The sequence below is a fragment of the Antechinus flavipes genome, chromosome 5, assembly GCF_016432865.1.
Source record: "Antechinus flavipes isolate AdamAnt ecotype Samford, QLD, Australia chromosome 5, AdamAnt_v2, whole genome shotgun sequence".
In the NCBI taxonomy this organism is placed as follows: domain Eukaryota; kingdom Metazoa; phylum Chordata; class Mammalia; order Dasyuromorphia; family Dasyuridae; genus Antechinus; species Antechinus flavipes.
The window spans coordinates 82587771-82614457 of record NC_067402.1 but is presented as its reverse complement, the minus strand read 5'-3'; the positions used below and the strand labels follow the sequence as shown (position 1 = coordinate 82614457).

The following is a 26687-nucleotide window of genomic DNA, read 5'->3' as shown; positions in this document are numbered from 1 at the left end:
CTAAATTCCCTTAGCACTTCTATAGAACAAGAATAATTGTAAGACTCAGAAGCAGCTAGGAGTGATGTAAAATGTCAGGAGATTTTTATCCCAATAATCATACTTAAGACAAGAGAAAACTGCATCAGAAATCATTTTTAATATGTATAATATTTTTGTTTCAGTTTCTTAGGTATCAAAAGAATAAGGATTGTAGGAAATCTCAAGGATAATGTCTGCTGGATATGAGTAGGTCAAAGCATATTATCAAGGACAACTTATGGCCAGTTACAAAAGGCATCATTGAGAACATGTGACCAGAAAAAGAGATGGATCAAATAGTAAGGGCCAAACAATCCAAGAATTGTGCTGTAATCTAGCAACTATTTAGAGATTTACACGAAGAATCTATTGGATAAATAACAAAAAATGGTTTATGGAAGGACATGGGATGAATTATAGAATCTCAGCATAAATTATTTCACAGGTCATTCAGTCCCATTGAATGAACTAGAGGAGGTAGTTGGATTCACACAAGTAATGAAATTCAAGGATTTTAACAATGGCATTTATATAGCACTTAGATTTTTAGTGACCTTTGCAAACATTATGTCATTTAATCATATATTCTTGGGAGGCAGGTGCTATTATTCTCCCCATTTTCCAGATGAGGAAACTGAGATAAACAGAAATTAAGTGATTTGCCTAGCACCACACAGCTCGTAAAGGCTGAAGCTACATTTGAACTCTAAGATTTCCTGATTCCATATCCAACATTATTCATAGTTCCATCTACCTGCCTAAAGGGATAAGGAATCTTAGAATCCTAGCAGGATACTTTTCAATAGTCCTAGGGCTTATTTAAAAAGCAACTTCCACCTTTGAACTTTGTAATTTAAATGCTTATTAAAAGGATTACTTAAGTCTTCTGCATTGTACAGTTCTGAGATTTGAGGGAAAGATTATATACTTTAATGATTTAATTGAAATTTAAGAAACCCATAATTTTATGTTTTTAAAGTGCATTGATACTATAGTTTGGGATCTAGCTATTAAATTGAAATTTATATTTGGTACAGGAATGTATTTTTAAAAATAAATAATTGAAATATCTACCAATACCACCTGGAAAAGCATGCTCTATAGTGTTATCCATACTATAGACAATTTCAATATGTAAATGATTAACAATTCTCAGTTAATCAGAAAATGCAAATTGAAGTAGTAAAAAAAATTCTGCAAAACATTTCCACAATTAACACACACACACACACACACACACACACACACACACACACACACACACATCCAGAGTAAAATTTGTGATCCCAATCTGAGAGAGAAAAATTATAAAATCTTTTTTTGTAAGCTACTGGGAAACAAAAATGAGACATGCCTTAAAAAGACAAAATACGTTGAATAAAGCTAATTTTATAACATATGTATGATGGGAAAAGGATGTGGGCCATCCATGCAGCAGGGATAATGGGCAACTCAAATATTATATTGGTATTTATGAAATATTCAGAGGCTCAGAGGGATAAAAATCGCAGGTGATCTTAAGGCTAATGCCTGGTGGATATAAAGTGGGGGGAAGAAGCCTATTAGCAAGGACAACTTATGACAAGATATAAAAGGCCTCCTGTGGAAGATTTAAGGAAGGACACGATCAACAACTGATCAGAATGAGAAGAGGTGGGCTGCATTCTAAACTGGTAGGAGTGCTCATCCCAATGAAATCATGGAACGTACACAACATACCTTTTAGAAACCCTATAGGGAGTTTGTTTCCTTCCTTTTTGCAAATTAAAATTAGCAAATTAGGGAAGAATATGTTCATTACAGTAGAAATTCTTTAACATTTCTTATGATATTTAATCGCCCCTTAGGAACAGATTCACCTTATAAGTTGTCATTAAGTCATTTCAGTCATGTCCAACTCTTTGTGACCCCATTTGGGGTTTTCTTGGCAAAGATACTAAAGTGGTTTGACTTTTTTTTTTTTTTTTATCAGTTCATTTTACAAATGAGGAATTGAGGCAAACAAGTTTAAATGACTTGCCCAGGATCACACAAACTAGTATCTGAGGCCACATTTGAACTTAGGAAGATATGTTGACCTGATTCCAAGCCCTAGTCTATCCATTGTGCCATCCAGCTACTGTATCCTTCAGGTACAGCTGATATGTATATAGCACTTTAGGATTTGCAAAACACTTTATACACATTATTTCATTAGCTTCTCACAAATCTGTGAAGATATCATTATCCCCTTTTCAGAAACAAAGAAATTGAGCTCCAGAGAAGTTGTGGTCAGAGTGTTAGAGGTGAAATTTGAATTAAGTATACTTATTGACTTCAAATCTAGCCTTTGTTCTATTGCAACAACTTTCCAAATAAAATACCATTTACCAAATTGAACATCTTTTTGTTTTGTTAAAAAAAATATACTTCTAGGTGATGCAACCTCACAGTAAGTTCCTTTATGATGCTCCAATAACTTGGATGGTATTTGCAGAAATACCTCTTTATTTCAAATTGTATTAAAGTGAGGTTCTACTTTGCTTAAATTGGCAAAAGAATGAGGATTACTTTCCATACATAAAAACCCTTTCTGTTCTTATCATCCAATTATATGAATTCTCTAATTTCCTGGGGCAACATGAACATTAAATATTAAAAGGAACTTTTACATTTTTGAAACACTCAAGTTCAAATACAATCCTTTTGAAAACAGGCTAACAAACATCTTTAATTTTTAAATGAAATGACCGATGTAGATTGTCAGATATAGAGATATCCATATAATTGTGGTTGTGTTCCAATGAACTTAATAAAGACAAAGGAAGCCGTTATTGATGATCAGTTTGATAAATTCCACTTTTAGAAAGAGTTTAATTGAAAAAAAGACCTACCTGCCAAAAGTCAGCCACTGTAGCTGGAAGTGGTCCTTGAGTAGCAATATATGCAGGATTTCTAGGGTCATGATCCATCTGAGAGAAACAAAATTACAATCAAAATTACTTGGACTTTTCTTAAAAACTAGAAGATAAACATAGTTAACGAAGAATTGGTAAAGAAAACTTAGACTGTATTCTCCAGATTCAGGATATCATTTTAGTGTTAACACTTTAGAAATGAAAAAAACAAACAAAAACCTCTTCAAAATATTTCTCTTTGCCCCCCTTCCCAAGTAAGTAGGAAATTGGTCCTGTTAAGTTTGTAATATTTTACTTACACTTAAAAATAAAATTACAAGATCAACATGTGCAAAAAAAAGTTATTAGTCCAAATAACTAAGATGTCAAAAAATTCATTTATTTTAAAATTTACACTTGAAAAAAAAAACCCTAAAAACATTTCCCATTCATATAGAAATGGAGGAAATAATTTTCCAATTAGAATTCCATTCTGGGAATTTTTGGCCCCATCTTATAGGAAAATTGTGTAAAAGCATTCAAATGATATAACAGTCATTCTGCCTATGTTGCCAGTGTAAGTGCCCTCCACCTTTACTACAGACATGGCACTAAAAATAACGGGTCCATTTGTTATCAGGGGTGAGTCTGTGATTGTGAGATAGTAAACTCTTAAAAGAGAGAGAAAACACCATGAAAAAGAAATAAACTTTACAGGGTTCTGGAAATGTCCATTAATAACTGCCATCTTGTTGGTTGTTCTGAAAGCGTTAACTCATTTCACTTGGGTGGTTGTTTTGTTTATTCCCAGAGAGTAGCCCACACTGGCTGAGTCATCATCAGCCGAGAGTACAGGGATACTAAGAGCCCACAGTGAGATAAGCACTTCATAGAAGAGTGGTCCCAGCGTTCAAGTAGCTAATTTCCTATTCTATTTCCACCATGCCAGTTAACAAGAAACTAAAAACAAACAAACAAAAAAAGAATGCAGTTGTGGGCTTTCTGGCTAGTTGATTTGTCCAAATGCATCCTGCTACCCTCAATAGAGGATGTTTGGCTTGAAAGACCTTAATTATAACATTTAATTCAAAGACTGACTGAGTAGAAAAAAAAGAGGGTGAGAAACAAAGCCTTGAGAACCAAATAGGATTACAGTGCTACACTGAAGGTTTTCAGAGCAATAGGGTGTATTTCTTTTCCCTAAAATCCTAAGCCTCAGTCAACTAGTAAAGAGGAGGGGGTGAGTAGGAGGATATTGAACTCAATGTTCAAGAAAACTTTCCGGTAGAATTCTCAGATTATTGGATGGCCCTGTGGAAGGAGGGTTGAAATTAAATTGGACTGAATCAACCAGTCATTCTACACTGGTGGAAGGTACAGTTGTATAGTAGCATTTCTACTTTCCCATGCAAAAACATTTATTTATTTGTTCCTTGTCTAATGCCTTTCTTCTTTGTCCTGAGTGCCCCAGTCTTGATTTCAGGACTCATTGAAAAGGTATTGTGCCATCTTGGTTTTAGATCATATAAGAGATGTGAGATGCTACCATATGCAATGCTAAGCATTAAATTAGGATATTTCAGAACCACTTTAAAATGTTGCTCTAAGTTTAAATTTTAACAAGGGTATGTACAAGACAGATTTCTTCTAGCAGGCATCTTCTGAATTTGTTCAGAGCCTATCAACATTTTCCGTGGTGATGGTTGTCAGTATAAAAGAATGCACCTTATAATTATGTGCACTATGAAAAAGGAAAAGCGCATAAAAGAACAGATGTAAGTTATTCTAACAGAACAACAATGTGATACTTGCTGGGGGAAAAAAAGATACCGAGGAAGGAAAAATGCCTTTGATGCTCCTAATTTTCTGATTCATAATTAAAACTGGACCTAGTGTTGAAATTCACCACAATAAACACAATATAGGTAAATTATGTTACTCTCATTGAACATAACAATTAAAATGTTGCAGAAGGAAAAAAAAGAAAGCCCCCAAAAGACATAAGAAATTTTGATTTTTAAAATATGTTCTTATTGGGAGAGGGGGACAGGACAATGACAGTTTTTTACTAAGACCTTGGCCTCTTCACTATAAAGAGTTGTACAGAAAAATTAAAACTCCACCTCCTTGTCAAATGTTCCTTTGCCAAAAGTAATTGGGAAAGCAAGGCATTTTAAACTGCTGGTCTGTTCAAAATATTACATTTTAAACAGTGTTCAACACAACAAGTATGTGATTAAGAGTAGAAGATGGGAATGTTATAGGGAGGATAACTAAGTCAACATTTATGAAAGGTCATAATTTATTTTACAGTGATTTAAAAAAAATTTTTTTTAACCAACCACCTGTTTCTGTGGTAAAGACAAAAGCAAAGAAAATCAATGATGATGTAAGTAGTACTGTCAGAGAAGAAATACTTCTAAACACTCAACTATCTAGTAAATCAGGCCCAGACCACTCTTGGTATTTTAGCACTAATCAGCTGCTGTCAAAAAGCTGCTATTTGGAATGTGGCAAACATCATAATGAGCAGAGAGTAGAGAAATGTGTCATCCATTTAACAATAATTCAAAAGACAATTACAATTATTACATTCCAGGCACATTCTGTTGTACAGAAAACAATTATGGGCAGGAACACTTTTTGCTCATACCAAATATAAGGCAACAGAAATTCCTATCATGCTATTAGTCAGTCTGTAACTGAATAAAAATAAAGCAAATATTTAACTACTTCAAATTACTATGTCTCATTAATTTCTAGGTGTTTTTTAGAAAGATTCCTATTTGAGATAAAGAAAATACATCAATGCTAATATGTATACATATCCACACAATACACATATATGTATATGTACTATATATATTTCTAATCAAATATGTTATTTATTTCTATATGTATTTCTAATCAAAATAATTGTTTGAAGATCACAGCATATATGCCTTATTATCTATCCAATCTAGTAGCGTGGGACAGTGATTCATCAACTCTATTCTTTACATATTCTGTCATAGACTAATATATTTGAGAAAATTTCATTTATCCTTTTTCTTTCTACTTATTATTTAAAAGAACACTTCCTTGACTTCTATTCTTTATCTGTGTGAATGCATATTTGTGTTTATAGGTGAAGCCCCTGTCATATGTATATAGATACATATATGTATGTATAGATACACACACAAATAATAGCACTGGACTTTGAGTCAAGAAGACTCCTCTTACACTTGTTAGCTGTGTGAATCTTACCCTGTTGGTCTCAGTTTTCTTATTTATAAAATGAACTGGAGAAGGAAATGGCAAACTGCTCTAGTATATATAGAAAAAGAACCTGTCAAGGGTCACAAAGAGTATGACTGAAACACTCCAAAGACATAAAGTTAGAAGGGTCCTTACAGATCACTTAATCCAACCCCTCACTTTTCAGATTATATAGGTGCTGCAGTGCCATAGCTAGAATATACTCAAGTTAAATCTGCTTATAAATGCATAGGTTATAAAACTCCTAGTTAAATAAGCAAACACACCAGCTAGAGCTGATACTGAAACCATCAGTGAAATATATGTCAATTTATTAATTAAAAAAGAGAGAGATCTGTCCTGTACAAGCTCTAGACCCTGCTCTAAGTTTCCACTAGTGAACCAGCCATACAAGGTGAAATGACTTTGTTTCAGTGAGCTCAAAGTTTACATGCTTTCTCATCACACTAAAAGGTTGGTGCATCTGGGGAAGCAAAGTGGTGTAATTATTAAACATTTTCTTTCATAATGGAAATTTTCAGTAACACTGCCATAACAGACAAGTCAGTATCACAGTGAACCATCCTTAGAGGTGGCTTTGTGATTTAATGTAAAAGAGGATCAAAGATCAGCGCAATCCAAGTGTAATTAAAGGGTATAATTTTTGTTGTTTTTTTTATTAAGACTATTCCTTTCTCTTTGGCTCCACAAGAAAACCATTTGTTTCAGCTGAATCTTTTACTCATGGGGAGGCTCACATGCCTAAGAAGAGGCAGAATCAAACGGGATCCGATGAAGATTTATTCTTAAATCCTTGTAAAGTGCATGGGTTTTGTGTTGTTTTGTTAAAATCTGTAGATCTGTAGGATGGCAATTAACATAAATTCTGATTTTGATTTGAGAAATTCTGATTTCTAAGAAGAAGACTTGGAAATAATTTTCTCAACACTGTACATCATTCTTACTTCTCCTTTAACCATATTCTGGATATCAGTCACATATGGTACCCAGATTAACCATCTGAGAATACTCTCTGATTGAAGTTTGTTTTTTTGTTGTGGTTGTTGATGTCAAATAAGAAGATAAATTCTTAAGACACTACATAACCAGCTTCTATTAAGTATAGCTTAGATAAAAGTGAAAGACATCTATGTGACACAGTAGATAGAATTTCAAACCTGAAGTCAAGAAGACTTAATCCTCATGAGTTCCAATCTGACATCATCATGTGATCCTGGGCAAGTCACTTAAACCCTGTTTATCTCAGTTTCCTCAGCTTTAAAATCAGTTGGAGCAAGAAATGTTAAAACATTCTCCAGTATCCTTGCCAAGAAAACCCCAAAATGGGTCACAAAGAGTCAGACGAGACTGAGCAACAAATAGATAAAAGTGAAATGGAACATTTCAGGATTATCCTACCTATTACACACATTGAAAAAATAAAATGGTCATTTTTCTATGTACTCCTTTTATACTTTGATTCCAATTTCCCAGCAACATAATTTTAGTATCACCACAAAAGGGAAAAACAGTTTCTTAAATGTATATAAAAAATCAGATGGGACTTGTCAGCTTCACTTATCAACACATAAGTATAGTTGAATATAGTGATAACAATAACTGACATTTACATAGCATTTTATGGTTTGCAGAATACTGTTAGCTTATTGCTATATCTTTGTATATATCTATTCTTTTTTTTTAAACCTCTTTTGGTGAAATGAATCTACAAGAGACTCAAAAGGTCTTACCCATCCTTTTTCTCTCTATCTTAATGAGAACTGGTCTCAATTTGAATTTGTTAAATGACTTTGAAATTAAAATTTTAAACAATTTTTCTCCAAATAAATGAGAGAATGGAGAAGTAATTTCACCTTTAAGTGTCATAAAAATTTTAGAACTGTTATTGGGTAAAAAAAAAAAATTGTATGCTGTGTTGGAGCAAACTGTCATATTAATGACATTCCTCAGTCTGGTGTCTTCAATAATAAGCAAGCTGAGTTTTTAAATGTTGTTGATGGGTTTTTCTCTTAGACACCCTATGAGAGGAAACAGAATTCCCATTTACTTTCATGACCTCTGATTTAAAAGCAAAGATTGCACATTATTTACTACTGGATGATTTCCCTGAAATTTAATGAGGACTAAGTACAAATATGACAGATGTAATTATCGTAGTTTTATTCTGCACAGTCAGGGTCTCCTTGTGCTGTAATTGCAAGCTTTTCATTCAATTGCTGGTAGCAGAGTTATTATCACTGTACTTTCGGTGATTTCAGAGAGAGGAGGTAAAGTTGGTATCCTCTGGCTCATTCTTACAACCCAGAATTTGAAAGAAATCTAGCATGTTTGCTCAAAGCATGAAATTTTTTAAAATTCATGAAATCATTGCATGAAATCATCTGTGTTTCCAACAGTTGCTAGCCTAGGGGACTAAGAGATCAGCTTTAGATTTTAACAAAAATTGAGATAAGTATTATATGAAAGAATATACATACAAACTAAATACAAACATACCCCTCAGAATATATGCATATATATATATATATGTATGTATGGTTGCCTACTTTTGGCAAATAGCATTATTATCATTTAGATTTAAGGTAAGGCTGGATACAGCTCAAACATCTGGAAGCTGTGCCCCTGGCTCTATAAATTGGAGACAGCTTAGTCACATATACATTGATGTAATGCAATTCTTTCTAAATTTGAAAATAATTGCTTTATTTATTTATTTTTTTTACTCTACTCTCATGAGATGTCTCTGGCTCCAAGGGAAAAAGAGAAAACTGATCTTTTCTTTCAATTCAGAAATCGGTTATTAACATTTACCTAGCTGACACAATGAAAAAAAAAAAAACTAGCCTCTTATAATCAATATCACAAGGCCTAATAACCAAAAGATCACTAGGGAATTATGATCATTAATGGGGTTATTAAAATAAGAAAATGAAGTGGTAAATACATGAACTAATTTTTTTCAAAACCATGATTAACTTTAAAAATCCTAATTATATACTATTGTATCAATTGAGAACAACCAGTTAAGTGTCCCTAAAATGAGAATATTGCATACATAAGTGACATAAAACTGTAGTACATTTTTCCAGGAGCAAAAAATCAAAACCATTCAATTAGTTTCTCTTCTTTAAAACCTAATCTGGATGTGTGTTGGGGTGGGGAAGTAGTCAGTAGTTGAAATAGTTTGACAAAATCTCTGACCAACTTTTCTAACTATTCAATTATTAACTCATAACTTGATTTCTTTTTAGATTCACATTTTAATTTCATGAGAACCAGGTCTCAAATAAAGTTCTCTAAATAAGATCTGTAGATTAGCATAAACAATTCACTGGCCTGCAATTATTATCCCTGTTACTATTGCCTCTTACTCTCTTCCTATCTGATTCTAATAATTGACCCTATATGTAAATTCCATAGTATCAAGTGTCCTTATCACTCTAGTCATGGGTTGGGGAGGGAGTTGGAGATAGAGGCTAAAGAACTAATCATGTGACTTTTGCATAAAGGCAGGTTTTTTTTCCATGTAGTTATTCAGAACCAAGGACTATGATTTAATCTCTGACACATGTGCATCAAAGAGGCAGCAGCAAGTGGTAGACAGAAGCCTGATCTTGAAGTTAGGAAGACCTGACTGATGCTGGGTGAATCTGAGCATCTTTTATCCTCTAAGTGTCCCAGGCAACTCTTTGAGAATATTAATTGCAGGTTATCAGTTTTTCCCCTTCTGGGGTAGGTGTTTCTACACTAGTAATTGCCAAAATATAGGACAATGGATTTGGAATAAGAAGAGACCACAGGGACCATGTAAATCAGGGATTCTTACTCTGAGGCATGTTAACTCAAAAAATATATTTTTAAAAACTATTTCAATATAATTGCTTTCCTTTGTAAAGCTATGTATTTTATTTTATACATTTAAAAATATTCTGAGAATGGGTTCATGAAGGGGGGAAAAGGAAAAGGAACTTCTATGTGCCAGGCTTCATGCTAAATACTTTACAAATATTAATCTCATTTGATGCTCACAACAGCCCTGCTGAAGAAGGTACAGATTCTAAGAGAAATATAGCAGTGATCTTAGAGTACTGTTATTCTAACAATCTATTCACGATTCTGAAGTCTTCTGGCCTTAGGATAATCCTATAAACATTGCAGTCAGATAGATAATCTGCTGTTCTGTGATAACCAAGTTCCTAAGATAATAGTGAATAGATCATCCCTCAAACTTACCTGTTAGTCATAAAATTACCAAAAAGTAACATGAAGCTCTGGTCTCTCTAACTTTGTCCTATCAATTTATCTTCTTTCTCCTTGCTCTTTGCTAAATCCTTTTGGAACGTGGCCAGCTTCAATTGGCGTTACAATTACAATAAACTTTGCCCCTTGACTTGGAGATGGGTACAAGCTTGCAAATTCTTTTGAGACACCTCACGATAAAGCTACTATTATATCCACTTTATAGATGAAGAAACTGAGAAAGACTGAAGTCCAGAGTCACATAGCTAGTAAATGTTTGAGGTCAGACTTGAACTCAGTTTTTCCTGACAAGATCCAGAGCTCTCTCTACTGTGCCAGGTAAGAACCCCTGATGTAGAACAGGTACCCTATTTATTGATGAGACCCCACTTCTCCTAGGGTACACAATTGGTCAATTCACATGTCCACATTTCTGAGGATCATAAGATCTCCTTTTTTTCCCCAGTTCTGATTCTGTGAAAATGAATTGTGTGTGTCCTAGGGCTTAAGCATATTGAAATGGACAAAACCCACCAAACTATACCAAATTTCCTTCACAAAGTCTCTGGCTTTGTTATAGCAGTCTTCTCTAGAGAAACAAATATTGTTTTGATTCTAAAACAATTTACTGGTTAAATAAATTTTGCCAGGCGGATCAAGAAACTTTCTGTAACTTCCTAATGCTTCCTAGTTAGTATCTCAATTTCCTAAATTAAGTGGCCAAGAACTTTCTTATTCCTAGGATCTCCAGTGGTAAGCGTTTGATTCAACTTAACTTTGTAATCTTCAGAAAGATCCCTGTCATTTTGCTTCCTAGAGACACCAAATTTAAAGAAAAATGTTTAAAGGGGGGCAGGAAACCACAGTAAGTAAAATTCCCCCTACCTTGACATACAGATAACAAATTCCCACAGCTCAGCTTTCAGTTTTAAAATGCCACTAAGTACACCCTTTTAAAAACCTGTCTTTTGGCAGTTTCTTTACTTATAGATAACAGCTTATCTCCTTTCTCATCTGCAATCATATTCATCACATTCAGTTTTGAAAAATCTGCCTGAGTCACCCCTTGAAGTCTGACTTTTCACCCTTTTCTTCTTTCCTTCCACCCCACCCCCAATTCTGTTCAGTTAAGATTGGTCAGATAGCTCCTTTTTCAACTTTATCTATTTACCCCCAGTCCACAGAGGAAAACAAAAAAGTCAAGAGAATGAGACCCACATTGGAAGTGAGTGGGTAAAGCATCTTTGGAAGACAGAAATACTTCCTATTCACTGGGGTGTTGGGCCAAATGGTTTATGAGAAATTGCCATTTCAATTTCTCCCCCCAATATAGGCAATACTTGAGATCTTTACTATATTTTAAGTGTTGGTTCCTCAAATAAGGGCAATATCAGGAAGCCATCTCTTTTTCTTAAAAAGATACTTCCTCCACTAAGAGGACTAACCCATAATTCTGAATCTGACTTGGAGTTATAGACCATTTTAAAAAGTGAGTTTGCATTCTGAGGCTCTCTCTCTCTCTTTTCTCCTGAAGGAAAAGAGGGTACACAACTCAGAAAATGACCCTTAAAAGAATGGAAAATCCAGCCCTAAAGTCAAAGGTTCTTTGAATAGTTTCCATTCACTGATCTTATTGCCCAATAACTTTATTGGCTTAACCTTGGATCTCTTTATCAAGGTAGAAGCTCCAGCCCATTGATCAGGATTTGAGCAGGCCATAATTACAAGTTTAAGAAAACTACTGTAATAGCAAGTCAGGATTATTATTTTTTTTTGGCTCAATTTGTCTGAGAAAGACACCTCTGGCTATTTTTCTAAATTAAAACAATACCAGTTATTTGGCCATATTAATACTACCTGAAGAAAGACCAAGAATTGACTTAGGATCAGTTTACATACTTACAATGGGACTTGCATTGATGTAGTCAGAATTGTCGTGGCTATTTTCAGATTTCAAAAGTACCCTGGAATGATCATCTGTAAGCAAACCCAATGGAGAAAAAAAAAAGAGAGATATCATTAGATTTCCACTCAGTACTTTCATCTGCCTGCATGTTATGCTGTTTTAATAATGAAAGTCGATACTGTCCTTTCTCAGGTAATATATGTATATTCACATCAGACTTCTTTTCTTTGAGATATTCCTCAAATACTTTTTTCCATTATTCTCCAAAGTGTTATTCTACAGAGATCTTTATTCTGTTACCTGCTCCTCTCCCTGTGCTGTGTCTGGTCTTCCTTCTATTTTAAATGGATGAAAGAAGAATAAGAAAGCAGAAAGGGAAAAAGGACATACATTTTCCTCTTGGAATCCTGTAAATCAGATTTTTAAAATTTTGTTTGTGAGTATGGTGATTAGGTCTTCATCTATGTTTCATATAAGGACAGCCTTTGCACTCAAGTTATAGATACATTACAACAAATTTGAAGAGCCAGATTGATCTAGTGATTGGAAAGTTGCCTTAGGCTTCAGTATTTTGAAACATGCCAGCTGTGTTGACCATAGACTAGTTCATTTAATCTCTTGGTGTCCAGGCCACAAATTATAATGAAAATGTGCATACTGGGAGTGTGCCCCCCCCCTCCAAAAAGAACATATTTTACATAGGATCTAGAGCATCATTAGTAAACAAATGAAACTTAAAACATCCAACTTATTACTTAATAAGATTGTGTAAACTATGGAGGGCAGTGGCCTAAAGGATACAGAAATCTTACTTTAAAAAGGAAAGGAAGAAGACTTAATAAAGAAGAGATGGAAATTGAATAAGGAAAAAGATATATTTTCCATAAACAGAGAACATTTGCCTAATGCTTTAGCCAGCCATTTTACCAGGGGGTTTAAAGCAATTCCTTATCCATATAATCAATGGCCTATTAACACCTATCAGTTTAAGAAAGAATAGGTTCCTTAGAATATTAATGACATTCCTATTATAATACCCAGTCTGTTCCCAAAGTCTTAATGCAGTTTTAAGCTATGAAAGTTTGAAACTGTACTTTTTTTTTCAAGTGACTTTTGACATTTTGTCATTTTTAAGGGAAAAATCATGAAGGAAGTAAACATAAAGTTACAGAAACTGATTTGCTTAGGCAAGATAAAATGAAATTTAGTGACATAAGTGCATTAAGTTGTTTTTCCAATTGTGTTTGACTCTTCGTGACCCATTTGGTAAAGATGCTGAAGCGATAGCTATTTTATTTTCCAGCTCATTTTACAGATAAGGAAGCTGAGGCAAAAAAAGTTATATGATTTTCTCAGAATAACAGCTATTCAATGTCCTGAGGTTGGGTTTGAATTCCGATTTTCCTGACGCTGGGCTCAGTCTTCAATTTACTGCAGTACCTAGCTGCCTATTGATAGGAAAATATAAAATCCAAATTATCTTTTCTTCCCCTCCTTTCCTATGTTTTTATAAAACCATAAATATCTTTAATTTTCTTCTAAATTGACATAACATCATTTAATAAAGTAGGTTTTTTTCAGAGAAAGGTTTTTTGGTGTCCTATGCAGACATATTTATTTATTTATTTTGACTTTTAAACAATAAAGACAGCCTGAGTGAAGGGGACTCTAGAATCAAATGTTAGCAATGGTGGTGAATTTTTACTTTTACCTTTACCTTTAGCCCCGAAGGTAGTTTAACAGGAGGGCGCTCCTTTGCCTATTGGCTTCCTAGAGAAATGGGTCAGCAAGGGTAAATACTTAGTTGTGAAAGAGTGGTTGAAAATTTATAGGAACTTTAAGAAAAAGAGAGAAAAATTGATTTTTCTTTCAGTCTTTCAGAAAACTTGCCTTTCTAAAAAAAAATTCAAGGATACAGAAATTGATAGAATTTTTTCTTTGAAGGGAACTTGAAGTATTGAAACTCTGTTCACCAGTGCGATAGACAGCTCCTCTGTAATTTAGGGTTTTTAGAGTTTCTTGGGGGCACTGAGAATGAGTACCTTGCCCAGGCACACACAGCCTGTATAGTTTTCTAAGGTACACAAGGAATAATCTATTATAATCAAACTCCTCTAGGGAAACTTTGGAGACCACCTACCTACCTGCTGGTTTCAGAGATTAGATTTGACATGTTATGGGGGAAGAAAAGTGTAGATTTCACTGTGATTGATTTCACTGATACAAAGAACTCTGGGATGAGGGAACTCTACCAAATGTAGGTTGACACCTTCTCTGCAATTTATAATCTTAGAAAATTGTCTGGAGAAATGAGGTAACTTGTCCAAGATGCCAAAGCCCGTATGTGTGAATGACTGGACTCGGTCCACACGTCCTGAATCCGCTACATAAGAATCACTGCCTCTTGATGAAAAAAAAAAAAAAAGAAACAAAACAAACCCCAAGATATATAAATCAATGTTCCTATGATGTTGTTCCTCAGCTCCCTTTTCATCAGGGAGAGGGGCTTGGATGGGAGGCAAGGAATATGGAAAAGCCAATAGTGGCGGATGCAGTTTTATCTCCTCCGATATGAAACGGTCTTAAAAGCAATGTTGATTTGAGCTGCCAAATCATTCTACTAGACTATAAAAGAAGTGATTACTTAGATGTGAAAAGTGATATAAAAATACCATGGACTAAATGACCTTGGCCCCTTACAAAGGGAACAGAAACTCCGAGCTGGCCAGGAAAAGGAGTTTAAAATATTCCAGAAGGAGAAAACAAAAAAACACAAACTGGTCAGCGCGGCTCCTCAGGTTCCCAAACACTGCCCCCAGATTCAGGCTTTCAGACACCATTTGTGTGGCTGGGGTGTCTGGGCACATCAAAGCCACGGGCTTGCATTTTGCTCAGAAGTGGGCACCCTTTTTTCAAGGGCTGCACCAGGCTCTCATTGTTCCGGTCTCCACAGAAGGCTGGCATAAAAGAGCAGGGCTGCTGGCTGTTTCACCGGGACTCACAGGAGCCCGGCTTCATTATAAATATTTTCAACACAGACAACTTTAGGCACTTGTGATAGTACCAACGAGGGGGCTGCTGCTCATTGTCTGAAAGAACTTCATGATGGGCAGGGTCACTATAGAAAGAGAAGATGGTGGTGGGGGGGCATCATTGAGGGGATGGAGGGGAAGAATTGCAGCTCGGCAATTTCCTGGCTCGGGGAGCTAGTGCCCATTTTAAATGTGCTCAAAGCCGGCTGGAGACAAGCCTCCCCCCTCCTTGTCGAGCTGAATAGGTACTTAGCGAGGTCTCGGGCTGCAGAGAGTAAGCCTTCCTGAGGTCCGTCGTCAACAAAGGGCAGGCCGGGAGAGGCAGGCCTGACAGGCAGACTGGCCCCCAGAGCTTTGTAAGCAAACCGGCAGCAAAGAAAGCAGCTCTCACCCTTACTGGGCTTTGGGGGGAGGGTGGGGTAGGCGTGCCAGCTGGACTCCCTGATGGAGAAATGAAGGAGCTGCCCCATAAGTTGGGGAAACTGATTGTAAGGAAAATGCCCTGTGGTGACCTTGCTGGGGGAGGAGAAGGAAAGAGACTTGCACCTGAGCCTGAGATTTCTGTTCTTTTTTTTTTTCCCCCCCTTCATACAATGCCGATAATCGCCCTATAGAGCATTGCTAAAGTGTCGTCTGGTTGAGATCACGCTGTCTGAGGCAGGGAGTTCAAAGAGGAGTTGTGGTTATTTTTCTGATTCTGGGGCTACATGCTCTTTCAAATTATTTATTTATTTAGATTTAGTAATTTATTTATTAGTTATTTACATATTATGTTTATTTATTATTTTAAAAATTGGAATATATTTTGTTTTATATTTGAGCACAATTAGAGATTTTCTGGAAGAGAGAGAAGGGGAGTTAAAGTGGAAGGGGCAGGATGGTGTCACAAAACCAGACCTGGGAATTAGTGGTCTAATGGATAAATCTTTAGGCTGGCTTGTGAGTTAGAAACCCTTATTTAGTTCCTGGTCCAGCTCTGTCACTTGGACAAATCATTTAGGCTTTCTGTGATCCAGCCATTCATTCATTTATTTAGCCTACAATAAGATTATGGTTCCCTACTCATTTCACAGAAATTTTAAGAGAACCAGTGAATAAGATGAAAAAATCTCTGAAAAATCAGAGCCAGCACTAATAAATTAAGTAATGTGAACAAGGCAAAAAATCAAACTGGAGCTCTTGAGGTTATAAATACAAGCCTATCCTGTACTTGAGTTATTGAATCTTGTCCTCTCCTGTTCTTAGTAAGGAACTTCTTCCCATTCCTTTTATGCACAAATTTCAGGTGCTCACTTGAAAGTATTCTGGGACAGAGGCTAGATCTTGATCTAGTAATTGTTTACCAGGAGTCTGTTTCAATAAGTATATTTGTGAATCCTCATTTTAAAAAAATCAAAAATCATGTGTGCAAATCAACACCTCTTCCATCTCTCATCAATATCTTGATGAATTAATTCCTTGTAATGAAATTCCAAATCAGAAATTCACAGAGAGGGAGGAATAGAAATATTTCAGGGAAACCAACAACAATCCCCCCAAAAACATGGTGAGTAGGGCTTCTCTGAATTCCTAGGATACAAATCAAGCTATTTGAGCCTTAGTTTTCTCATCTGTAAAGTGTGTGTGTGTGTGTGTGTGTGTGTGTGTGTGTGTGTGTTTGGATTAGATGGTTATTGAAATGTCTTCTAACTCTAAGTCTATGATCAATTTATTCATTTAATACCTCTAATATTGCTCTATATTATTATCTTTTAAACATATGTGTCTTGTCTTCACAATCAAAGTGTTAACTCCTAGAGGGCTTAGATCATATTTTATTGTTTTGTTGTAGCCTCCACTACATGAAGACAACTATCTTATTACAAATAGCATGTGCTCAATAAATATCTTGATTAATTAAGGAATTATGAAGAGAGAAAAAAAGGGAGACCTCAGAATAAGGCATTAGGAAAATGAAGACATGTTCAGTAGCCATACATTTAAGATGGTTTTAAAAACATACAATCATAGAATGTATAAAATATAAAAAAAAACAACTTCCATTTGTGTGGCATTTTATAATTTTCAAAGTTTTTTTTTTTTTTTTTTGGATAGGTTGTTGATGGTGCAGGGATCATTATTCTAATTTTACAGATGATAAAATTGCATGACCAAGAGATGTTTTATCACAAAATTAGTGGCGGCGCTTGAAATCCAGCCTCCTTTAGTGCTGAATAATCACTCCTGTTTAAATTGGGGACTTGTGGAGTGCTAGATCTGATCATATAGTCTCTTGGCCTTGGATAATCCACCAAACCTCTCAATGTTCCAAGCTACAAATTGCAGAACAGTTGCCAATCTGCATTTCTAATGGGAGTTTTCTAATGAAATCAGATCTGGAAAAAGAACTGTGATATAAAATCAGAGGTATATAAAGACATACATATAGCTCCTGGCTTGGAACATTTTCTCTGCCTGTCTCCCATGCCTGAAATGCTCTCCTTTCTCACATCTGCCCACAGGCTTCCTTTGAGTCCCAGCTAAAATCCTATCTTCTATATGAAACATTTCCCCCTCCTCTAAATTCTAGTATTTTCCTTCTGGTAATTATTTCCTATTTATCCTGTATATTATCTGTCTGTAAATATTTGTTTGCTTGTCATCTTTTCCTTTAGATTGTGAGCTCCTTGAAGGCAGAGACTAATTTTTGACTCTTTGTATTCCCAGCACTCAGCACAGTGCCTGGCACATATGCGGTACTTAATAAATATTGATTGATAGACTGTTTACTGACTATATCTTGCCAAATGAATTAAAGCTAAACTTGAGATGCCAGTGACATTTCTTTTACTTCTCCATAGAACCACTGGAACTGCCTGCTCCTAAATCCCTTAAATAAGCTATGTACTGTCTAAAGCTATGGTGCTAGCTAAATATAACTTGACTCATTTATAACATCATAGATCTGGAGTTAGAAGAGACCATAGATATACAAGCCTTCTATTTTACAAATAAGGAGGAAGAAGGCAAGGTGGGAGGAGGGGAAAGAAGTGGGAAATGATTTACCTAGTGATCTAAAGATAGAAAAAATCAAGTTAGATTCAAACTCAGGCCTTCAAACTCCAAATATTATGCTACCTACCACAGATCCATCTTGATTCTTATACAAGCAGGTTTTATTACTCTACGTAGAAAAAAGGACCTTATCTAGCATATAGTTCTGCAATATAGTCCCTTTAGAGAGCATTATAAGTAAAGTGTCAGAGTACTCTGCAGTAGAATGGGCCTTCATAGGCATGGGTTCCAGCATTATTGGAAAGAGAAGGTCAATATGATGTTCTTGATTTATAAAAAAAGATAAGAGCATCTTTTAATGTTACTTCACCACAGTATACCCTGATCATTTGGGCTAAGATTTCTTTATCTAAGGGCTACCTACCTATTATATCAAATTTATGATCCCCAAATCCCGCTACTAGTTTTGTATTTGTACTGATAGAAAGTAAAGCCCTATCTCTACAAAATATTCCTAGTAGCACAGTTTGTAAAACCAATGAATTAGAAAGAAACAATATGCCCAATAACTAGAGAAAGCTGAATTAAAAGTAGCATATGAGAATAGTGGAATATTACTGCATCATAAGGAATATGAAGAGTTTGTTTGTATGAAGTAATGCAACATGAAGATAGAAGAGCCAAAAGAAAAACTATGCAAAATGAGTACAATTATGTAAAAGAAGAAGGTATTCAATAGCAACAACAAAAAGAAGAAAAATTCAGATCAAATAAATAGATACTAACTTATCACCCCTCCTTTTAAAAAATAGTAAACTAACACAGTATTCTCAATTACTTTCTCAGGTTCTTTATAATTCATTTTGTGGGGTGTTAACTATGAGTTAATTGGAGTTTGCATTCTAAAATGAATATATTAAAATAAAAATGTTGCTTTGGAATTCTGTGAAAGGATTCCCTTTGCTATAAATTCTAAATTTAACCACATGGATGATGTATTATTTATGTGATGCCATTATTATTACTGAAAATCAGAAATGTGCCATACAATGGCAAAAATCCATACAATGGTAAGAACCAAATTTTTTTTAAATTTGACTGATAGACAAATTGCTTTTCTTTATTTAGTGGTACATCTAGAATACTCTCTACTTGGTTGATGGAAGATGATTAATAGTATGACACTAAGTATATTCACTGGAGAAGAAACTCATACAGTTAGCTTTTCCAATTTCATAAGACCTCATGTCTTTTCCCTATAGTTTACTTAGAAACATGCACTGAAGTTGGCCATGGTAAAAGGTTATCAATTGTGGGTGACATAATCAATTTGTTTAAATATGGAAATCACTTACTCTCATATTGTTTGTAGAGTGAAGCATCAAATAAAGGTGAGATAGCATATGAAATTCAGAAGTAGATACAGATACAACAAGCAGTTTCCTTGGCCTTTTGAGAGATTTGAGAATGCTAACAAGTAATTTTAGAAAATATACTCTGTGCAGAAGAGGAAATACCTTTCTAGAAGAAAGTTTCTTAGCCTTCATTAGGGCAACAGTTTTTCTTTTAATAAAGGAAATCATCTGTATAGCTAGCCTGAAGTTGGTTTGTTTTTTTTAAATTTGTTATTTGGGTACCATGAGATTTTTTTTAAAAATTAATTATTTTTACTGATGTTCTTTTGAAAAAGCTTTCAATTTTAGTGATATTTTTTCTACTTCCATACCTCACTAGAAATTTCTCCTACAACAATCCCGTTAAAACAAACAAACAAATCCACAACTAAGTTAAATAAACAAAATAAATAAATATAGTGGCCATGTCTGACAGGATATACTTTATCCTATACCAATTGCCATATTTAGTTCATAGCTCAGTAAAATGTCAATTCCTATTGATTAAAATCCTGATTAGAGTACTGATTTCCTTAAGTGTAATTTTCTCTTATATAACTGTGAACATTGTGTAAATTGTTTTCTTGGATTCTCTCAAAAGAATTGCATATTAAAAAAAAAGAAACCAAAAATCTTCTGAACTTTACAGTAACAATGCTACACACTGACAACCTAGATATTAACAGGCAAAGTAGCAAAACAAGTAAAAAATGCCATTTCTTTCTCTGTTAAAGGCTAAAAGATAGGATACTAAGAAGTTAAAAAACTCTCATTACCAGTGAAGGTCTCTAGAATAGCTTCTTTCATTGCCAGTACCAAGAAGTAATTATTCACAGTAAATGATTAGGACTAAGCTTGGATCTGAGATGAGAAAATACACTTTCTTCCCTTCACTGGAGAGGTGGGAACTATGGATGTGCAATGTTGCATAAGCTGTCAGATGAGGTTGATACATTGGATGATTTTGCTGAACTGTTTTTTTCTTTTTTAGTTTCTGTTACAAGAGAAAGTTTGATGAGTGGTGATGGTGGGAGAAGGTATATTAGAAATCAGTGTAATGTAAAAACCAAAATGTATCAATAAAAATAATGATTAGGCAGAATGACTAACAATGAATTCCTGGAGCATAGAAAAATCCACCAACATTTGGGTAACAACAAAATTTTACAGGATTAGACACATATGGGAGTGGGAGCTCAAACAGGAAGAAAAAAAATCATTTATTAAATTTCTACTGTAATCCAAGCATTGGAGATACAAATATAAAAAATGAGATAGTCCATGACTTTAAGGAATTGACATTTTACTGGGCTATGAACTAAATATGGCAATCACAAGTAGGATAGACTTTATGGATACCTTGAAACAGACTCAACTGTGGCAGGCTGGAAAATCATAGCATCCCACTCAGAGTTCAGTGCTCTTTCCAGAGTTTCTTTTGAACAAAGATATTAGGCAGATGGAGACAGAAAATTGCAAAGAATGACAGGACTTAAAAATAACACCAACAGTCACCACCCAAAAGACAGCTTAAGAAAGGTGGCTGTTCATCTGTTAACCTTTTTAGTCCTGTTAGCACACATAGGTAAATTGATACTAATCAAGCACTTTTTTTTAACAGCAACCCTAGACAGGGAAAGATTTATTATCTTTATTGAACTAATGAACAAACAGGGTCAGAGAGATTGGTATGTGCCATATGAAGTAAACGGAAGAGCCAACACTTGAATCCAGGTTTTCTGAGACCAACACCAATGATCTTTTCATTATACTATAGATATAAAGAACATATGCACAGTAATAAGGTGATTTAATTAGGTAATAATGGCTCTAACTTATATAATACTTAAAAATTTTCAGGCTTTTCTCCACAACTACTGAGGGAAATAGACAATAGGAATACTATCAGTCCAGTCTTATAGTTAAGTACACTGAAGCATAGTGGGGTGAAGGGATTTGCCAAAGTCATCTAGCTAGAGAGCATCAGAACTAGGACTGGACCCCATACCTCCTGACTTCATGTCCAGGTCCTTTGGCAGCTGTGCCACATGTATAAGGGCATTGTCTTACGATGTCAGTGTGGAGCTGACTCAAGTGAACTGGCCACCAACATCCTTGTGGCAATAATGAAGTTGAAAACTTAAACTTTCATAGTGTTAGGGTTATAAAATGCCTAAAAGTTTAAAAAAAGCTTATTTTAAAAAAATTACTAGGTTCAGAACACTGACTTTTTGATAGCACATAGATTATTATTGCTATTTATCCTTCATTTTTGAGGAGGATTAATGACATCACTATATGGGGCAAAACTGTGGATGATGGTGATGGCTTGACTTGCACGTGAATTGGATTTAAGTGAGACAGAATAGCCTCTCTTTTCTAGTTATTAATAATCAATGGTAGGAGAAAAGTCAAGAAGATGGCTCAAAATGCTGTGGATGACCTTGTGTGTTTTTGATGTCTGACCAAGCTCTAAGCACTCACAATCTTTCCTTCAGCTGCCTCCATCACCAATGAAACGACTGTTTCCATCCACTCATATGTGTGTGTGTATGAGAGAGAGGAGGGGGGGGGAGAAAGAGAGAGAGAGAGAGAACAGGGAGAGACAGAATATGTGTGTGTCTTCACATGCTTGGAGCAGACCTTCTCCTAATTCACCAATGGGTTTAAGATTAGCAACCCTATACTTGGTTCCCTAAACAGTTTGGTTCCTGTTCATACTATGGGTTCTTGGAAGCACAGAAGAGAGTTGGGTGAATCAGATGGACATCAAAGGTGGATTAGCTGCCCTGAAAAGGGCTTGGCAAATCCCATACTAGAAGTGCTAGTCGTTCCTGGACGCCAGATACACTCCAATAAACAATCTAGAAGGAAATGTAAGATGTGGCTGTTAACCTCAAAGAAGTACATCCTAAGTCGGGAAGATATAAATAAATAACTAGTAGTTGAAAGCAACAAGTATGGGAGACAATTTCCTAGACCTTACTTTGTATGGGTCTCTTCTTTGACCTATCACATTCTATCTAATATCATACATATCTATAGACATGTTGCATTCCATTCCTTTTCTTCTTTCTCCTCTACCAGAATTCTCTTATCTTTTCCCTTCCCGCAGAAAGAGCTTTTTGAGGATAGGAACAATTTTGTTGTTCATTTTTACATGCCTAGAATGTTCTGCACATAATAGGTATTTAATAACTGTTAGTTAAATTTGAACTTGAATAATTAGATGAATGATAATTAGAAGACTCCACATTCTGTGTATGACCTAATTGAATTGGTTAAACTAAAGAGGAAGTTACTGAAACAAGAGAAAACATAAATTTTGTGGCACAAGTACTCTATCTGATGGGATTGGGGGGTTATCAGGGGTACCAGAGAATCCATGAAATATATTTATCTGAAATTCTAAAACTTCCTTAGTCTCTAATATAAAAGGGATCTTTACAGATCATGGAACTGGGAGTGGAAAGTATTGATTTTATAATCACTCTCAGAGTTTAATGAAGTGTTTTAGAGCAGGGCTTCTTAAAACTTTTCCCACTTGCAAACTCTTTTCACTTGAGAAATTTTTAAATGACTCTGGGTATATAGGTATATGAAAGGCATACAAATCTAATATTTACTGATAATAAACCATAATTCCTAGACCCCCATATTCAGTTATGAAATCAATAGGATTGCAAGCCATAGCAAGAAGCTAGGTTTAGAGGATCTCTTCAAATCTTTATAATGAAAAATTGAATGGGAGGATGGTAAAATAACCATCAGTATCAGTCACCAGTTATAGCCTAAGTAACAATATAATTTATAATGGAATGCAAAAGTCATTTTTCAGACTGAACCCATATTCTGACATTTGGGCAGGGGTGATCTCTGGATAATGATTTAGTCTCTCTGTGTCTCAGTTTCTTCATCTGGAAAATAGGCATAATCATTGTACCTGTCTCATAAGATCATAATGCATGTAGAATACTTTGCAAACCATAAGGTGTTACAAAAATATCAACTATGAAAATTAATATTATATATGTAAAGAGGCATTGTGAATAGAGAGCCAGCCTCAAATTCATGAAGACCTAGATTTCTGTCCTTCCTCTAACATATTCAGAAGGATACTTAACCTTTCTAGGTCAGCAATTCTCAAAGTCTGGTCCAGGGATCCCTAATGAATCTCTGAGCCCCTTTCAGAAGGTCCAAAAGTCAAAATTCTTTTTTTCAAGACAATACTATGATTTTAAAATTTCTATTATTATAATACTGATGGATATAACCTATGTAACTAAAAGCTCTTTGAAGGGTCTTGAAGCCAAGCTGTTTAAGAACTGATACTCTTAGCAATTCCCTAAAGCTAAGTAGTAATGAAGATGCCAGTCTGCAATGGTGAAGAGTTTCCTCAACCAGGAGTTCACTATAGGAGTGAAACCACAGGTCTACTCTCTATTTCCTACCCCTTACATAGGGTGTCTCAAAAGTCTTGAATTTTAAGCTTTAATAACCTTACAAGTATAAATGTTATAAACTTAGAAAATACTCCCACCACTTATTATAGTTGACTTTTAAACTGTGTGAAAACTTCTTTCGGTTACTTCTCAGTGAATGAATGGATTGCATTTTAAGTCATTGCTTATCCAACCAAAAAAAAAAAATGACAGTTTTGACATGACCCCAAGAGAAAGGTCCAATGGAAATGGATCAAGTGACCAAGTGGCCAAACAAGAAGATTTCTACCCTGTCTGTGAAAGTGTCATCCAGAAACTGTCACACAAATAACACATAATGTCACATTATATTAAAATATTTTTCAAAATCACAATACTAAATAAAAATAAAAGAATTACAAATAAACTTTCAAATGACATTTTAAAATAAGTTTATAGAATTTACTGTTTGAAAATTATTAAACCTTAAATAATAACTACACTAATACTTTTGGGACAGTTTGTATACAATAACATTGCATATTCATAGGGTACCTGAAGAAAAAATTGTATGGCATTGTCAAATTGGTAACGTTCTTAAGTATTATGTAAGGTAAACTTCCTTGAGTAAAAATAAAGGAACAAACAAGATACAATCAATCGATAAGTCTTTGCTAAGCACCTACTATGTACTAGGCTCTTGGAATCAGGCAATACTTTTGCGATGCTCTGTATTCAATCAAAGACATTTGTACATATAGCTAGAAACAAAGTAAATATAATAAAAATACTGTAGATACAATTATATATTGAGAAGGGAAGGAGACGCTAGGGGGATATTCAAGGAAGGCTGGCCCTTGACCTGAATCCTGAAATAAATTAAGGATTTTAAGGGACTAAGGTAAGGAGGACAGAAACGGGGAGCTGCAGTGATGATGTGTACTGATTGACTAACTTTAAAAGAGTTCAGTCTATATAGCATGTCTTAAGCATGACTTTCACTCAAAATGTAACAGAAAATGTGCATAAGGGTCCTTAAGCTATTTCTTAATTATTAGTTGTTGGAAAACTACCAATATTTATGATTTTAAAAATGAATCAGGATTTCTTTGTATCACTCAGAAACAAAGGAAAGAAGAGATTTCAACTTATAAACAATGAGTTAAAAGTCATATAATGCTAAGAGTCAGAAGGAACTTTAAAAATCAACCTAGATTTACAGATGTAGAAACTGAGACTAAAGAGATTACCTGATTTGCTCAAGATTACATAGCCAGTTATGGAAGACCTAGAACTATACATCTCCACTCAGAGTTCTTTTTATTATATTAATCTGCTTAAAGTCAGAAAAAAAGTTTTTAAAGTGAGTGGTTCATCCAAAAAAAAAGCTGCTCTTTTTTGTTCACGCATTTTTCCATCATGTCTAACTCTGTGACACCTTTTGGGATTTTCTTGGCAAAGACACTGAAAGGATTTACCATTTCCTTCCCTAGCTCATTTTACAAATGAGGAAACTGAGGGAACCAATGTTAAGTGACTTGTCATGGTCACATAGCTAATAAGTTTTGAGGCCAGATTTAACTTGGAAAGAGAAGTCTTCTTGACTCCAGGCAAAGTATTCTATCTGCGGTGCCTCTAGCTGCTCTAATATAGCCTTTACAGAGGCTTAGATAAAGCAAGTATTGACAATCTTTAATTATTGAATTCTAAAAAGATCCTTAGCAATTCAGTTATTTGAACCCTGGAATTCATTTCTCTGTAGAAATGTGAAAAAAATGCTTAAAATGACAGAATTGCAAATGAATCCATATGAATCTATTAAAACTGTAAAGCAACAAAACTTTTGAATATTCTTTTCATGGATGAAGATTCCCACTACTTCAGGAGTTAATAGATGGTCTTCAAGGGATGCTATGGACAAAAACCAATAATCACCTTGGGGCCACTATACTGGGAAGCCTCTCTCAACTTAGATTTTGCTAGCCTTCAAATCCCAGTCTTTCTATCCTAGTGAATCAGTGAGAGCTTGCCTTCTGTCATATGGCCTTTGAGAAACCAGGTTAATCACTATCATCATGGCAGTACATCATTATAGGACACTAGAGAAGGCTGAAATAAAAGTTAAATTTTACTAGCACTTTGCACTAGTAGGAACTATGTGATATATTAAAGTAAAGGAGAAAAAAGAAGGGAAAAACTTTTTTTAAAACAGAATTGATTCCAGTAGAAATTTTGAAAAATATATGAACGCTTATATTTGACATCCTTCCCTTTCTCTTTCCAATTTCCAGTGTGCCTTTCTGCACATACCACTGTCCTCTTGCTATTCTGGCACTCTTCCCCCTATATAACAGCACAGCATTTCACTCTGGGTTCTCCAATTTCTCAAGTATCTTTTGCTTTAAAGTGACCATCACCTTACACCCCAAGTCACAATTCCCATTTCCTCAGTGAAGCTGACCTGAAAAAAGGTGTTAGGAAGAAAAGAAGTTGATTAGATTAATTCATATTTCTATGTGTATATCTATCTCTAATCATCCCAA

General features: G+C 34.9%; 1 protein-coding gene across 1 annotated transcript in view; it reads right to left on the bottom strand.

Annotated features, from left to right (window-relative positions):
- PTPRN2 (protein tyrosine phosphatase receptor type N2) overlaps positions 1–26687 on the bottom strand; it is a 1504085-nt gene that overhangs the window by 70961 nt on the left and 1406437 nt on the right. Inside the window, exons 16-17 of the mRNA XM_051961686.1 lie at positions 12301–12374; positions 2895–2972 (exon numbers count right to left, since the gene is read on the bottom strand). Coding sequence (XP_051817646.1) covers positions 2895–2972; positions 12301–12374 — 152 coding nt within the window. The remainder of the gene's footprint in view (positions 1–2894; positions 2973–12300; positions 12375–26687) is intronic.